The sequence below is a fragment of the Coregonus clupeaformis genome, chromosome 35 (assembly GCF_020615455.1).
Source record: "Coregonus clupeaformis isolate EN_2021a chromosome 35, ASM2061545v1, whole genome shotgun sequence".
NCBI classification, from domain to species: domain Eukaryota; kingdom Metazoa; phylum Chordata; class Actinopteri; order Salmoniformes; family Salmonidae; genus Coregonus; species Coregonus clupeaformis.
Window position 1 is genome coordinate 25,576,968 of NC_059226.1, and position 17,597 is coordinate 25,594,564.

The 17,597-nt window shown below is 43.0% G+C and overlaps 1 protein-coding gene and 1 pseudogene across 3 annotated transcripts in view; both read left to right on the forward strand.

Annotated features, from left to right (window-relative positions):
• The first annotated feature begins 5,875 nt into the window (after positions 1-5,875).
• On the forward strand, positions 5,876-6,195 carry LOC123482679 (annotated as a pseudogene).
• The window catches only part of LOC121550883 (rho GTPase-activating protein 27), a 28,876-nt gene continuing 17,464 nt past the window's right edge, over positions 6,186-17,597 (forward strand). For all 3 annotated transcript variants that reach the window (XM_041863287.2, XM_045210970.1, XM_045210969.1), the window contains exon 1: positions 6,186-6,826. In XM_041863287.2, coding sequence (XP_041719221.2) covers positions 6,248-6,826 — 579 coding nt within the window. In that variant the 5' untranslated portion in view covers positions 6,186-6,247. The remainder of the gene's footprint in view (positions 6,827-17,597) is intronic.

Here is a 17,597-nt window from a genome sequence, read left to right on the forward strand (position 1 = left end):
CAATACAAACTCAGAGTCAGATGATGCAGAATCATTTTGCTGCCTCCCACAGGAAAGAAAACTAAGTTGGCTACATTGTGTTCACTTATAACCTAAATCACTTTATTTGGCTCACACACTAAATTAATGTTTCCCCTAGGATAAAATAGAGAATTTATAGGGGCATTTCTGTTGATATTGTTTTGCCAACTGACACAGAATTTCATGATTATCTATTTATCATTATACAATTTATTGTTCTTGGATTGACAAAATCTGTTGTTTAATGCTTTCAGCACTCATTCTACAACTGTATTAAGACATCTAACTGTCTACATCCTCAAATCATTTTTACCAAATTAACTTTTGCCATTTTTCAATCATTTAAATGCTGTTGTCGATAATAGCTCATTGCAGTCAGTCTTTCATATGGCTTTCTCTATCTATTCAATCAGAATACTTCAAAGACTTGTGAATGAGAGACTGGCTGCCCTCCCAGTGCCCCCTCTGTCTGCCCACACCTAGACCCCCACCCAGTGCTCTCTCTCTCTCTCTCTCTCTCTCTCTCTCTCTCTCTCTCTCTCTCTCTCTCTCTCTCTCTCTCTCTCTCTCTCTCTCTCTCTCTCTCTCTCTCTCTCTCTCTCTCTCTCTCTTCCTGTCGCTCTGCCTCTCACTTCTCTGAAGCGGGGATGTGTGCGCTAGAACAGGAAATGAATGCAGACAGAAGAGGCAGGCAAGCTGAGACCGGCACACACTCAAAGAGCACTCTCCCTCACACACACACTGCCCTGAGCTCCTCCAACCAGAGCTGGAACCTTTCAGCCCCAGGTGAAAAGACAGAAAGCGGAGGAGGGGAGTGGGGGGCCGGCCAGAGGAAGAAGAAGGAGAGGGCAAGGCGGGATCAGTGAGAAGAAAAGAGTGAAAGAGAGAACAGAGCAACCTGTTATTGAGATCTGGGACTCTGCTGAAGAAACCGTGGGAGCTGGGAACACAGGCTATAGGATGGTTCTGCTGTCCTCTTGCTCCAGGTAAATTTTCTGCAAAAACCTTTTAATAGACAACTTATTTATGTGGTGATTGTTGTACCTTATCAAACCTTGTTACCCAAAAGTGTATGCTGTGTTTCTTTAAGCTATGGCAAGGGGTGGACAGATGCCTTCCCACAGAAATGTTGTTTGAAGGTTCTGTAGGGAAGTGGGACCTTTTCTTTAACAAGCCAAGTGCGAGGGCTCTTATTAGAATGTATGAAAACGTTAGATGCACAGTGTGTGACTGTTGTTTGGCTGTTGTTGTCTGTGTTTGACCAATCACATGCTTATTGAAAGGGTGAACGTTCACCATGGCTGTTGTGATTCTGTCACATGCGAATCACTCAGGAAAATTACGATTGTGTCACATGTTGATCTCTGAGAATGATCTTGTGTTGTTGGGTCAACACCCCCAGTGGTCATGATTCATATCCATATATAAATATTCACTTTCAGGTTACATTTTCCATCGCTTCCTGTGGCTAATCTCAGCCTTTGATTTTACGACAGCCATACATTCAGAGATAGTATAGGTGTCCCTTTATATTCCTCTCTTTCTCTGCTTTGTGTGTTGTTGAGTGTGTTGTTGAGTGTGTTGTTGAGTGTGTTGTTGGGTGTGTTTACAGGGACAGGAGCATATAGAGTGTATGTGTCCCTGTAGCGCTCAAACTACATTCCTGCCCCTGCCTGGTTGAGGTGTGTGTGGAGGGAAAGAGGGGAGTACCGCGGGATCTTAATTTGTATCCCTCTTTTGTTGCTGAGAGTTTTCCTGCACTGCAGGAAATGCAGATGAGCTTTACATACATTCACTGAAAACACACACTCTTACACAAGGTTGTTTTAACAGTATTGGACTTTTCATGTAGCCTACTTTTGGCCAGCTAATAGCATAACCACAGATCAGGCAACATTATGGACTAAACATTCAAATCCTGTTGCTGCAGGATTCATTTGCTGTGACAATATAGGTCAAATAAAGATCCTACATATGTACAGGGCACATTCCAGCAGATCCACCCTCTCTCCTACTGAGACACTTCTCTGTCTCTCAAATACACACTCCAACACCACCACCTTGTTCAGGTGTTTTGGTGAATTTTAGAATGGCAGAAATGAACCATTGGTTCATATTGGTTATGTGACTACATTGTGGTTGCGTTAACCACCATCACTGTTTTTCTCCTGAATCCTTAACGCTCTAAGATTATGTGCCATTGTTCTGCCTTGAGCTCAGCATACCATGATTGAAAGGTTAAGAAAATTAGAGAATAGAGAGCAGTGCTAAATTTGGAATGAGGTTTAGTGTCGAGGCCTGGGAGTGTGGAGCACCACAGTTCAGAGGTGTCCCACATTTGCAGGGGTAAGCTAAGCAGCACAGCCTGACTCTTTTCCATCCTGGACATCCTGCCTGGAACCAGAGACACTGAGCGAGGTCAAAGGGAGCCCAACCAGAGGAAAAAAGAGAGGTTTCCGTATTTAAACACAGGCTGAATGGGATCTGCCTCCTCCAATTGTTCTCCCTTTTCACCAGCCCTTTTGAGTTGGAGGGTGTTCCTCACTAGCACAGATACCAACCCAGCAAACAGAGGATGTTCGTTAAGTGTTAGATATTTGTTATTTCATGTTCTTGTAAGGTTTTGAGCCAATGTTAAAACATTAACACTACAACAGGCACTTTCTGAACACAAAAAGTCTACAATCACACTTGATAAAGTTGTGAAAACATTGTACATTGCAAGTAATAAATGCATGTGTGCGATGTCCATTGAAACGGTACAGTGAAAGGCAAGAACAATGTACAAAATCTGTTCTGAAAACATTTTATAAACATTTTGGGAACGTTTTGATACCCCCCAAAAGTTGTTTGCCTGGATTGGAACTATTTTCTGACTTGCACTGACATGATGAATCACTGCATTGAGCATATCTATCATTCTTCTCTCTTTCTCTCTTTCCCAGAGGGAGGGAGTCACTGAAATGTTCTCAAGTCGTCAAACAGGTTATTTTGATCTACAAAAGCGCCCTGGTTCAAGCCTATGAACATTTTCACAAAGCCCTATTTGTTATGTCATGTTATGAGATATTGATACATGAGCAGTGAGCTTGGCACTGTGAGTTTGTGTGGCTTTATCTCTGGAGCCGGGCTAGGCGCTCCCTTCTTGGGTTTCTGTTCCTTTGGTAAACCACAGGATTGCCATTCTGGTGGGCCAGCTCCCTCCCTCTGTTCAGTGTAGAAGCGGTGGCTGGGCTGTTCCGCTCTCTCTGTCTCCTCCCTCTGCTCTGTCAGGCTGTGGTGGTTCTACCCTCTGCAGAGGACCCACTCTGCTATTCGGGCATGCTGGAGCAGGTTGTCAGAGATATAGGGAGGTTGGCTCGGCTGCTTCAGATGTAGGTCTGACTGAACAGATATTCCACAAAACTTCCCCAAGGCCTAAAAATGACTATGGAATGATGTAGGTTATTCAATTGAAATGCATTGCCTTGCACTGGAGGTCCATCTAATAAGTCATCCAGTCTGTTAACCAGTTTTGTTGTTAGGGTGGATGTGAGTGATGGGAGTGGCTTACAGGTTCTATGCAGAGGTGAAGCTGGAAGGGGCCAGTGTTTACACTGTAAAGAGAGATAAAGGAATAGTCGGCCACCATGATTTTTTTCTCTCTTCACCTTCTCTATCTTTCTCCCCTCTCTCTCTTTCTCTCTAAACCCTCTTTCTCTCATTTACCCTTTATCTAAATTCTCTCATCTCTCTTTCCTCCCACTGTAGCGACAGAAACAGAAAGGATATATCACATGACTAGTCCTGCCTTGTCCCCTCTCCCTCCCCAGAGTTATTTCTGATAGTCAGTCCTTCGTCACTGGTTAATACCTGAGCAGTGAGCACATCCGATCACATAGTAGAATCAGGTTGGACCAGAAATACAGACCAGACACGATGTAGCAATAGCAGACGTGCTCCATGGATTGTTCCACTGGTATATGAGAATTGGTCAAGCTGCACTGTGTTGTTCTAAGAGAAGTTGGTGCATAAGACAAATCTATTGAGAGGAGACACCTGTAAAAAGAACATGCTGTATGCTATGTAGTGTTAAAATACACTGTAATTATGTTTGACTACTGGTATATTGGGCCTGCACACAATGGCAAACATAATGCAGAGTGTCAGTCATTAGTAATAATGAAGAAAGCCATTAAATCTACCTGGTTTCTATGACGACATGTTTTGACTGCTCTAAGTTGGCCTTGAGGTGGGAGGTCAACTCGTTCTCACTTTGACAAGTCACGCTAAGCTACTCTTAAACAAGACCAAAACAGGTTATTATTAAATTCACAAATGTCAGAATAGAAATGGCATTTTCTAAATGTTTGTGAGGTCTGTTTATGCACACGTGTGTGCGTGCATTGTATGTGCATGCATGTGACCTTTCAGCTGATCTAAGGTCAGTTTTGACCCCTAAGGATTACAGTTAGTACTAGGGTATTAGTGTAGGGTATGCTGCTCCCAGATCTGTGATGAGGGACGATTTCCATCGCAAGCACATCCTGTTTCATGATGTCTGGCCCGCCATGGACTGGTCGGTGTTATGATATATTTTGGCATGTTGTTGAGAACAACACTCCTTCTTCCTGCTTCTCTCTTTGTGTACGCCCCAGCCCAGCCAGCCCAAAGAGAGGAAGGAACTACCACTAAACTGTCACGCTCGCAAATCAAGCAATGCAGATATTCATTAAAGTCCTGAAAATAAGGCTTATCCAAATGATTGACTGGGACAAACAAACACGCAGAGAGAGGAGAGACAGAAGGTATTTATAGGATGTTTAAAGCTTAGGAAAGGCTTCCAGCGCTGTGATTTTTCACCAATCTGTGACACATCTGTAATATTTACAGTGACCAGCACCATGAAAATATAATTCTCTACCAAATGACATCATACTCTACCAAACTAGTTATTTAGTGTAACAAGAGGTGACTACGCTTGTGCGATGAGTAACCTTGCCAGAGACCTGAATACTTACATTGGCTCCCCAAGCTAATGCCTAGGGTTTAGCTTAACAGGCTACCACAATCTTGGGGCATAGTCAGAACAATCGTTTAGGGAAAGCTAAAAGTGAACATATGACATGTTCAGCTTTTTTCATGACTGAACACTTGTCCATTTAGGGCTTAAAATAGTACATTTTAAGCCCTAGAATGGACATGCATATCAACCAACTTCCTTAAAGGACTTATATAAAACTTCTAAATGGAGAAGAGCATTATCATGACATGTCATTTCCACATGTGGCACTGTCACGCTGGATTGACAGATGTACAGATGTGTCACGAGCAGTGATCTATGTGGTGTCATAATATGGAGCTATGGGGGGTTGACTATTATATCTACTGGTAGTGTGTGTGTGGCCACTTGGCAGCTGGGTAATCTTTGAAGTTCAATATTATCTGTTGACAATGGGCGTGGGTCGTGGCCATCGAGAGATCTGCCGTGTTTGCTGAACACCACACTGAGGGTGTGTACATTCTGTAGTGTTGGTGCTTCAAGTGGAACGACCTAATGTACACATTCCCATGTACAGTTATATACTAGCATTTGATAGTGACAAGATCATGTGTACTGCAATATGTATATGTTTACAAACATGAAGATGTATATGTACAGAACATACCGTATATTTACAAGAATAGTAAGGTAATGCAATACTTTTGTAAAGTATGAGTAATGTAGTAAACTGTTTTGTTTTGTTTTATTTTGTTCCCTTTAGGAGGGCTGCAGTGGAGCCTTGACCGACCTTGAGGGAAAGGGAGGGGTGGGTGACCACTGCCGACACTGCCCAGCCACCACGCTGCCATTATGTCTTCCTTGGTGTGCAGCATGGGGCTGGTGCTGGTAGAGTTTGAGTACGAGTACACGGGCCGCGACGGGGCCTGGTGTCCATCAAGCCCAACGAACGGTACATCCTGCTGGCCAAGACCAACGACCACTGGTGGCACGTGCGCAAGAACGAGCATGCAAGGCCCTTCTATATACCTGCTAAATACGTCAAGGAGCTCCCTGCAGAGTTCCCATCCCCGCTGGACTTTGCTGACCCGCCCAGTACCGATTTGGTCCCAGTTCCGGTTCCTGTGCCAGTGCCAGTGCCAGTCCCAAAGCACTCCGTACCAGACCGGGCAGAAAGCGAGGGCGGGAGATGAGGTGACTATCCGCCTCCGCTCCCCAAAGAGACATAAGAAGACTGAGCACCGCATGTCCACATTCGGCGTACCCTTAGAATTCCACGACCCGCCCCCCGTGGCTTTCAAGCGCGGCGGGCTTAACGATTCGCTGCCGGGCCTTCACTCCTATGTTGCCCCTGAGGTTCCCTTAACAGCCAACGATAGTGCCAAACACAAGAAGCAATTAAGCCTGGCTTCCGGTGTGCTCTTCGGCTCCTCCCACACCCTGTCGGTGGAGGAGCCTCTCTCCCTGAACCCCCGAGCCCCCAGCTTCAGCCCAGCTGACCCCCTCCACCAGCCCTCCCAGGCCATCCCAGTAGAGACACCAATCATTCCTGATGCCGAGGTCACCGGTGGCGGGATTTCCCACCAGGAACCTCTGAAAGAGCCGGAATCTCCTCTGGTGCTAGAGGAGGGAGAAGAAGAGAAATCTAGTGTGGAGCCTGAGGACGAATCGAAGGAGAATATTTATGAATCCATATTGGACCTGAAGCTGGATGAATCCCCTATAATATTGGAGACGGCCCCGACTGTGAGTCCTGCTGCTGTGGCTGTGGCTGAACCTACACCTGTTATCGCTCCCACTTCTCCATCTCCAACACAGACACAGGTAAAATTATTATCTGTAAAAGTAGTTGTAAGTAGTGAACCTGCAGTGCGGTTTGCCTTTTTGATCGCATTGGGGCCACAGTCTTGCCTCCACACTATGTATGTGCCTATGAAAGGATAACTGTTGATTAAAGGTGAGGCCCTTCATTACGTGGGGCTTTATGGGGCCTTTTACAGTTCATAGAGTACTAGTATGCCATGAAGTTTAATATCTGGCAGGCCCTTCCATAGGAAATGGCTAGTTATTATAGGATACTTGTTGGATTAGTCTGTATGGTAAACTGCAGCTGTCTTATGAATACATTGTTTAGAAAATATCACGTTTTCATATTGTGAGGCTCCACCGGTCAGACATAAAAATGAAAAATATGACCTCCTTTTGTGGCAGTTGCTCCATACCGTCTGTCTCAAGGAAGTAAGAATGGGAGGAAGGGTGGGGGAGTTGTCCATCGAGCTATACAGCAAGGCAGACAGATAGACAGACACTCACCGGCTTTGTACATAGCAATTACCGAGACCAAACAAATAGTTGGAATAGCATATCAAGTCAGACAATTAACACTGTGGGCAGGGTGCAGAAGAACCTGTTCACAGATGGTGGATATTTTCTTTCCTCTATTGCTTAAGATTCCACAGGGAGGCACTGTCTGCAACTAAATGTTGTTGAGGAAATCAAGGTTGTTCCTGGCAACATCCACATATTCAGCTTCTACCCCCCAAGCCAAACGACTGCTAAATAGTTAGTTAAATAGTTAACCAAATAGCTACCCGGACTATCTGCATTGACACTTTTTGCACTAACTTTTAGACTCATCACATGCGCTGCTGCTACTGTTTATATCTGGTACTTTATTCCCAGTTATATGTACATACACTACATGACCAAATGTATGTGGAAACTCATTCCAATATCACAGGCATTAATATGGAGTTGGTCCCGTCTTTTGCTGCTATAACAGCCTCCACTTTTCTGGAAAGTCTTTCCACTAGATGTTGGAACATTGCTGCGGGGACTTGCTTCCGTTCAGCCACAAGAGCATTAGTGAGGTCGGGCACTGATGTTGGCGATTAGGCATGGCTCGCAGTCGGTGTTCCAATTCATCAAATGTGTTTGATGGGGTTGAGGTCAGGGCTCTGTGCAGGCCAGTCAAGTTCTTCCACACCAATCTCGACAAACCATTTCTGTATAGACCTCGCTTTGTGCACAGGGGTATTGTCATGCTGAAACAGGAAAGGGCCTTCCCCAAACTGTTGCCACAAAGTTGGAATCATAGAATCATCTAGAATGTCATTGTATGCAGTAGCGTTAAGATTTCCCTTCACTGGAGTTAAGGGGCCTAGCCCGACCCATGAAAAACAGCCCCAGATCATTATTCCTCTTCCACCAAACTTTACAGTTTGCACTATGCATTGGGGCATGTAGGGTTCTTCTGGCATCCGTCAAACCCAGATTCGTCTGTCGGACTGCCAGATGGTGAAGCGTGATTCATCACTCCAGAAACGCGTTTCCACCGCTCCAGATTCCAATGGCGGCGAGCTTTACACCACTCAGCCCGCGCTTGGCATTGCGGCGTGGTGATCTTAGGCTTATGTGCGGCTGCTCGAGCCATGGAAACCCATTTCATGAAGCTCCCGACAAACAGTTATTGTGCTGACGTTGCTTCCAGAGGCAGTTTAGAACTCGGTTGCTTCAGAGTGAGTTTGGAACTCTGTTGCTTCCAGAGGCAGTTTGGAACTCGGAAGTCAGTGTTGCAACTGAGGACAGTTGACCGGGGCAACTCTAGCAGGGCAGAAATTTGACGAACTGACTTGTTGGAAAGGTGGCATCCTATGACGGTGCCAGATTGAAAGTCACTGAGCGCTACAGTAAGGCCATTCTACTGCCAATGTTTGTCTATGGAGATTGCATGGCTGTGTGCTCAATTTTATACACCTGTCAGCAAGACCAAACACCTGTCAGCTCAAATAGCCAAATCCAATAACTTGAAGGGGTGTCCACATACTTTTGTATATATAGTGTATCTACCTCAATTACCTCGTACCCCTGAACATCGACTCGGTACTGGTACCCCGTGTATATAGGCAAGTTATTGTTACTCACTGTGTATTTTATTATTACTTTTATTATTACATATTTTACTTTTCTATTATTTCTCTATTTTCTTTCTCTCTGCATTGTTGGGGAGGGCCCATAAATAAGCATTTCACTGTTAGTCTACACCTGTTGTTTACGAAGCATGTGACGAATGCAATTAAATATTCAAGTTTAAACTTCAGGAAGAGATTTGTTCACAGTATTTCTGTTGACTTTTTCACTGAAAGTTGCAGTCAACTGATTCGTTGAACAGGTTGACAACTTCTCAGGAGACTATATCTATAGTTCAGTCTTGAATCTGTGACTCCTCAATTGCCAATAGTGGTGAAGGAAGTGTGTTCAAAAGAAAAAGAGCAGGAATACAATGGTGACCAGCATGAGCCAATATGGTCAGTGACAACACACACAATGTCCAGTCGACAGAAAAGTCAGGAGAAACACTTGAGGTTCTGTCTGCTAGCGTTAGTCATGAGGTTGTGGCCAGTCCGTTTAATCATTTGGTCACAGAGTTAATGAAATAGGGATGCCAGAGGAAACAATGGAAGACAAAGGAAAAGAGGGTCAGTTTACAGGGCGGCACTGCCAAGGTGACGTCAACGGAGGATATGGGTGCTTTTTTGAGCCGTGGTGGCAGGAAGTGGTGAGTTAGACTCCAGAGGATGAGGGGAATCAATCCAGGACACTTTTCAACTTTTCAAGCAATATGAAAATGTAAAAGTTATCTGCTTATACCACTTACACTCAGTGATTTAAAGAGCTGTAAAAAGTGCATGAACAGGTTTTTAGGTCAGATAGAGTGCTAGGAAAATGATAGGCGAGACGAGAGGGATTAGGTGGGATCTAGATCAGGGTTGCTCGATGGGCGATTCCACGCCAGCGGGGGTGGAAAAATATTTTTTGTATCTCCGATTGTTTTGGCAGATCTCATATAAAAACTTAATTGGGAGGAAAGATGTTTGACATGCTTTTACATTTGAATCACAAACCATTTTTTGAAAATCATGATGAAAGTGGCCATTTAGGCCCTTTTTAGACCTATTCATGCCTCCTGTAAGACCCTATGATCCGTGAACCGTACATGATACAGACAACATCTTGGTGTCATTATACTCCTTATAGTGTTCTCTCAAACATGGAGTATATCTAGATTCCGAAATACTGTTTTTCACATGCATTTCTTCAACATTAAAAATATTTAATATGAATATCTCAAAACTACCCTTTTTGATTTTGCTTTATTTTTAGTTACATTCTTTTGGAATGATATACTCTTCAAACACGTCAAATTTGCAGAGTGGGCTTTCTGCTACTTTTAATTATATGACCAATTTTATACATAGAAATTGGCTATAGGTCATTAACCAATCACAACCCTCCTTTAGGATTGCACATTCAGCAAATCACCAGCAGATGGTGTTCCCTTTGAATCCATTTCCCATCCACTGTGTTGGTGGTGATCATAAAATGTATCATAACTTCAGAATTAGCAGAGAGCCCACTCTGAAATGGTGATGTACTTGTAGAATATATGTCCTAAAATGAACAAAATAAAAAAGGGTAGTTTGAGATATTAATATTAATATTTGTAATGTTGAATACATTTTCTTTAAAAAAATCAGAATCTAGACATATTCTATATGTTAGAGCACACTATAAGGAATATAATGACACCAAGATGTTGTCTGTATCATGTACGGTTCACAGATACTAAGGTCTTACAGGAGGCATGTATAGGTCTAAAAGGGCCTAAAATTGCCAATTTCATCATGATTTTCAAAAAAATAGTTGGTGATACAAATGTAAAAGCATGTTAAAAATCCTTCCTCCCAATGAAGTTCCTATGTGAGAATTGCCAGAACAATCTGAGATACCCAAAATATTTTCCACTCATGCTGGTGTGGAATCACCCCAATCCACTACTGGGGGCCTCCCAGTGGTGCACATTTTGTTTTAGCCCAGCAAGAACACACCTGATTCTACTAGTCAACAGCTTTGGAGATTGTTGCTTGTACTGTTTACATTGGCCTACCTGGTACACGTTATTAAATAAGTTATAAGCTATCCTGAATCACCACTTTACATGAACTGCAGAGTTGATATGTATTGCACCGTAGTCTAATGTTGTCACTTTAAAAAACATGACAAAAAGACACAACATCAAACAACACGTTCATTTATGGGGCAAGATGCTTAGAAATAAAACAAATCCTCAGAAAGCCTGAACTTCTTATCCCAAAGGAACTTTATCAGGCTTGGATCTGACTGGGGAGGGAGATATGTTATGATGCAGGAACCATGCAATTACAGACACAAGTATGTTGTGCAGAGAGGAGGGTCAAAGGCTTCAGATCTCTCATAGGCGCGAAGAGACAAACTTATTCAGGTGTCAAAAGTGGAGTACCATGGTTTTGTTGAGTTTGGATTACAATTTACAGGCATTTATGTCAGAAAGTCATAATCTGATGAACTGGTGACACTGAGAATGTGATAGATAGAGCCAGGGTAAGTTTAAAGATCATGCTGTACTAATGTAGTTGAAATATAATAAAAAGTAATTTAATGTTTGACTTTCGGGTCATTATGGCCTGCCTGATTTAAATTCTCTTAAGATCATTTTATTGTTTTTTTATCAGCATTTTATGTTTACCCTGCTGCACCAGTGTTAAGTTAACCATTGAATGTGTGTTAAAATCTCTACGGGATCGGTGTCCCTTATACGGGACGGTTGTTGCTCAATTTGTGATATGTGACTAGAATTGTGTTGTAAACAACAGCCAACTTTCTGGGACATAGACATGTCTTATATGGGCAGAAAGCTTAAATTCTTGTTAATCTAACTGCAGTGTCCAATTTACAGTAGCTATTACAGTGAAAAAATACCATGTTATTGTTTGAGGATAGTGCACAACAACAAAACACTTTTATCACGGCAACTGGTTTGGAACATTCACCTCTGAAGGTAAATAATGTACTTACATTCAGTAATATTGCTTTGATTTGTCATCTTGAGGGTCCCAGAGATAAAATGTAGTGTAGTTTTGTTTGAAAAATCAATTTTTATATTCAAATGTAGGAACTGGTTTCTACAGTTTGACCTCTGACTCCACACACACCCCGCCCGGCCATCTAGACGTGTGAAGGTTAGTGTATTTTCTGTAGGGAAGCTAATGATCCATCATTTATGACATTCCTGGGAGTGTGCAAACTTTTAAAATGTTTTATTACCATAGCATTTTTGTGTGTTCTCTATAGTTATGTACTTGAAAACCAAGTGCAATTCTGCACATTAAGCAAATACCTCTAAAACAGTGGAGGCTGCTGAGGGGGGACGACTCATAACAATGGCTGGATGGGTGAATGGAATGGTATCAAACACTGAACCATGTGTTTGATACCATTCTATTCCTCCATTCCGGCATATATGAGCCGTCCTCCCCTCAGCAGCCTCCACTGTTTTAGGGTATTTGACTAATTCCCACCTTCACAATAAGATTTCTGGTATATTTAAGTAGGTACACAGAAGCCTGAGTTACAGTAAGAAACAAACAGAAGTGTCTTTAAAACATGGGCACTCATTAAAAAGGACTCTATGCATGTCTGCACAATAACAATGGATTGGATTTCAGCTGTATTTTCTCTGTTCACCTCTTTGCGTTTGACGCAAAATAAACAATGTGTGATTCCTAGGTTTTGACTTTTGATTCTGTGGCCTTTTGTCAAGTGACTTGATATAGGGTCTACTTACAGCACAGGAAAACTATAATATTTGTTATGGAAGCCAAAATGTATAATTAAACTACATTTACCATGGCTGAGAAGCATGTAATAATTTAATGACTTTTGGAGTAGTGGACATTATATTTAGAACTTGACAGCCAATGAGTTAGTCAACTTCTGTAAGCAGCTCATAAGGAAGAATCCTTTCATAATTTATAAAGACCTTATCTTATCCAAAAGAATTCAAGGTATGCACCCCTTAACCTGATAACTCACTATTGTAAACCATGCAAGCTGTATGAGTTAAACACTTTACGCTATATATACATTTTCCAGAAATGTTGGTAAATTAGCTTTTATTGTTTAAAGAAATTATGAAAGAGATTGGTGTGTTTTTCACTATCTAATCATGGCATGGGGTTGTTCAATGACAGACATGTATTTGTTTAAAATCTATCACTTGATGGTTTCATTTCAGAGACAAATAATCATGTTTTATTTTTTAAATACTATATATCCGCCTCACTCTCAGAGAAATAAGTAGTGCTGCTAGGTTTAACATAGTCAAATATAACATATAACAAATAACTACATGTTTTATAAAGAAATGTACAAATGTTACAATTGTGACATAAATATATAAAAATATATAAAAATATTCTACACAGTAATATGACATCTGCATGTAAAACATGTACATTTGACATTTAGTCATTTTAGCAGATGTTCTTATTCAGAGTGACTTGCAGTAAGTGCATTAATCTCAAGATTGCTAGGTGAGACAACCAGATATCACAGTCAAACATACAGGATACAAACATTCCATTCCAGCTAAAGAATGGATATACTGTATAACGTATTGCAAAAGAACACATTTTCATAAACATCTAAAATCTTTGAATAAAAAATCTGGTAACAGTAATATTTTACACACACATGAAGGTACCCATAAGCAATAATTTCTGATGAAAAAAAACACGTGAAAAATTGGTGGATATAGCATTTGGAAATATATTCTTCAAGTGTAGACAGTCATAAGAGCATTAACTTTTCTTATTGCGTTAGTAGCTAAGTAATTCTAAATGTAGCCTGTGTCTGACTGCAACATCATGAAAATAAATACCTGCTAGATGCTTTGTGGTGGAAGTAAAAATAGCAACATGCATATTGGACAGGATGTAACATGCAGTATGACTCAATGAGCTTCGATCATCCGATCATGTCTCACTCACAGTACTATAACATTTTCTATACCTGTTAAGCAATAAGTGCACTCTTCTCTGTTTCTGTCACTCAGTGAGTGTATTGGATACAAATCAAATCAAATTGTATTCGTCACATGCGCGAGTTCAACAGGTGTACATTTTTTAAGCAAGTAAGGAAATATTTGTAAAAAAGAAAGAAAGAAAGTTACACAACAAAATAACAGTAGCGGGCTATATACAGGGGGTGCAGTGCCCGAGTCAATGTGCATGGGTACAGGTTAGTTGAGGTAATTGAGGTACATGTGGTGGGTTAAAGTGACTATGCATAGATAATAAACAGCGAGTAGCAGCAGCGTAACAAAGGGGGTCAATGCAAATAGTCCAGGTAGCCATTTGATTAACTGTTTAGTAGTCTTATGGCTTGGGGGTAGAAGCTGTTAAGGAGCCTTTTGGACCTAGACTTGGCACTCGGTACCGCTTGCCGTGCGGTAGCAGAGAGAACAGTCTATGACTTGGGTGGCTGGAGTCTTTGACAATTTTTAGGGCCTTCTTCTGACACCGTCTGGTATAGAGGTCCTGGATGGCAGGAAGCTTGGCCCCAGTGATGTACTGTGCCATACGCACTACCCTCTGTAGCACCTTGCGGTCAGATGCAGAGCAGTTGCCATACCAAGCGGTGATGCAACCAGTCAGGATGCTCTCGATGGTGCACCTGTAGAATGTTTTGAGGATCTGAGGACCCATGCCAAAGCTTTTCAGTCTCCTGAGGGGGAATAGGCATTGTCGTGCCCTCTTCCACGACTGTCTTGGTGTGTTTCGACCATGATAGTTTGTTAGTGATGTGGACACCAGGGAACTTGAAGCTCTCGACCCGCTCCACTACAGCCCTGTCGATGTGAATGGTAGCGTGCTCGGCCCTCCTTTTCCTGTAGTCCACGATCATCTCCTTTGTCTTTCTCACGTTGAGGGAGAGGTTATTGTCCGGGCACCACACTGCCAGGTCTCTGATCCCCCTCCTATGGCTGTCTCATCGATGTCGGTGATCAGGCTAGAACCATTGTATGCGGCAAACGTATTGGTGTTGGAGTGGTGCGTGGCCACGAGTCGTGAGTGAACAGGGAGTAAAGGAGTGGACTAAGCACGCACCCCTAGGGGGCCCCCGTGTTGAGGTTCAGCGTGGCAGATGTGTTGTTGCCAGCCCTTACCACCTGGGGGCGGCCCGGATCCCATTGCAAAGGGAGGTGTTTAGTCCCAGGGTCTGTAGCTTAGTGATGAGCTTTGGGGCACTATGGTGTTGAGCGCTGAGCTGTAGTCCAGCGAACAGCATTCTCATGTAGGTGTTCCTTTTTGTCCAGGTGGGAAAGGGCAGTGTGGAGTGCAATAGAGAGTGGGACATCTGTGATCTGTTGGGGCGTTATGCGGTTAGTGGGTCTAGGGTTTCTGGGATGATGGTGTTGATATGAGCCATGACCAGCATTTCAAAGCACTTCATGGCTACAGACGTGAGTGCTACGGGGCTGTAGTCATTTAGGCAGGTTACCTTGGCATTCTTGGACACAGGGACTATGGTGGTCTGCTTGAAACATGTAGGTATTACAGACTCGATCAGGGAGAGGTTGAAAATGTCATTGAAGACACTTGCCAGTTGGTCAGCGCGTGCTCTGTGTATGCATCCTGGTAATTTGTCTGAATGTTGACCTGCTTAAAGGTCTTACTCACATCGGCTACGGAGAGTGTGATCACACAGTTGTCCAGAACAGCTAGTGCTCTCATGCATGGTTCAGTGTTGCTTGCCTCGAAGCAAGCATAGAAGGCTGTAAGCTCGTCTGGTAGGCTCGTGTCACTGGGCAGCTCGCTGCTGGTTTCCCTTTGTAATCCGTAATGGTTTGCAAGCCATGCCACATACGATGAGTGTCAGAGCTGGTGTAATAGGATTCAATCTTCGTCGTGTATTGATGCTTTGCCTGTTTGATGGTTCGTCAGAGGGCATAGGGGATTTCTTATAAGCGTCCAGAATAGTGTCTTGCTCCCAGAAAGCGGCGGCTCTGGCCTTTAGCTCAGTGCGGATGTTGCCTGTAATCCCATGGCTTCTGGTTGGGATATGTACGTGCGGTCACTGGGGGACAACATCGTTGATGCACTTATTGATGAAGCCGGTGACTGATGCGGTATACTCCTCAATGCCAACAGATGAATCCGGAACATATTCCATCTGTGCTAGCAAAACAGTCCTGTAGCTTAGCATCTGCGTCATCTGACCACTTCCGTATTGAGCGAGTCACTGGTACTTCCTGCTTGAGTTTTTGTTGTAAAATGGAATCAGGAGGATAGAATTTATGGTCAGATTTGCCAAATCGAGGGTCGAAAGAGAGCTTTGTACGTGTCTCTGTGTGTGGAGTAAAGGTGGTCTAGAGTTTTTTTCCCCTCTGGTTGCACGTGACATGCTGGTAGAAATGAGGTACACCCACCCAGCCATAGTACCCAGTTAGCAGCTTCCCCTGGGCTATCCCTGGGCCGCTGTGCTGTGCTGTGCTGTGTGTTTACAAAACAAAGGAGGAGCCCTTTCCTGTACTGTAGGGCTGCAAGCCTCGCCCTAAACAACTGGAAACACACACACATAAACACACATTTCCATACTCCACTCCAATAGAAGCTAGAGCCACATGCCACACACACACACCGCGCGCCTGAAGCTCTCCCATACAGGCACACACATGCACACACATGCACACACACACTGACACACACACTCAAGTGCTTGAGCAGAACTGTCTGCAGAGCTCCTGAATCCTGAAATGTTCTCATGACATAATTATTTAATTAGCTAAATGTAAACAGGTGATTGAGTAAAAATACTCCCTTCAGTGTTTCTCAATTACACGCACACATGATTTTCTAAAACGTTATTATTTAGTTATGCCAGATATCACTGTTGTGTTGGCTGCATTATGTGCGCTCGCTGTCAATGCAGAGGTTAAACTGTGGAACATCGCGACCACTCCCTCAAGACTTTCTGCTGCTAGGCAGTGGCACTACCTGTGCTGTAGCTACCTGACAAGGAGGGCATGGAATGCGCGACTCTACAGTGTGGAATAGCGAGGTGAATACTGTCGAAAACTGAAGTCTATAACTTCTAATTGATATCTTTGAAGGATAGTCTACATTGAGCCTGGGGTAACCAAGCGAACTTCAAACAGGTAATTTGCCCTTGTCATGTCGATGATGGCTCCATTTGTTGTTTAGATTTGGATTTAGGTTTTGCTCTATTTAAATAGGATTTTACGCGCGTTAATAGCTACTAAGTGTAACAGTTATAAATGTAGTGTAAATTACAGTGATTCAGAACAAGCATTCATTTCTATCAAATTTCATTTTGGACACTGGCAATAGCCTGGTATTATTTGAGCGCACAGTCCATTTTTGAAAACATTACCTTCCTCCAGTTGACTTATCTTGTCAATATACTGTATATGAAAATTACATAGACCACAGGGTCTGTCAATGACCTCTGACATACACAGTGGTTGACCCTCAGATGCAAAATAGCCCAGGTATTGATTGTGCTTATGCATTAGCCCAGCCCATTATGTTATTGTTCTGTAGGGGGGTATTTATGTAATGCTCTATAGGCTACTTACTACTACTCTAAATATCTCATGTGCATTTCTGGCCCACAAGAGGCCGGCTGTTTACCTACATGCTCAATATGGGTCCATAACTCTTGTCTATTTACACCTAGATAGTGTCAGCAGTTT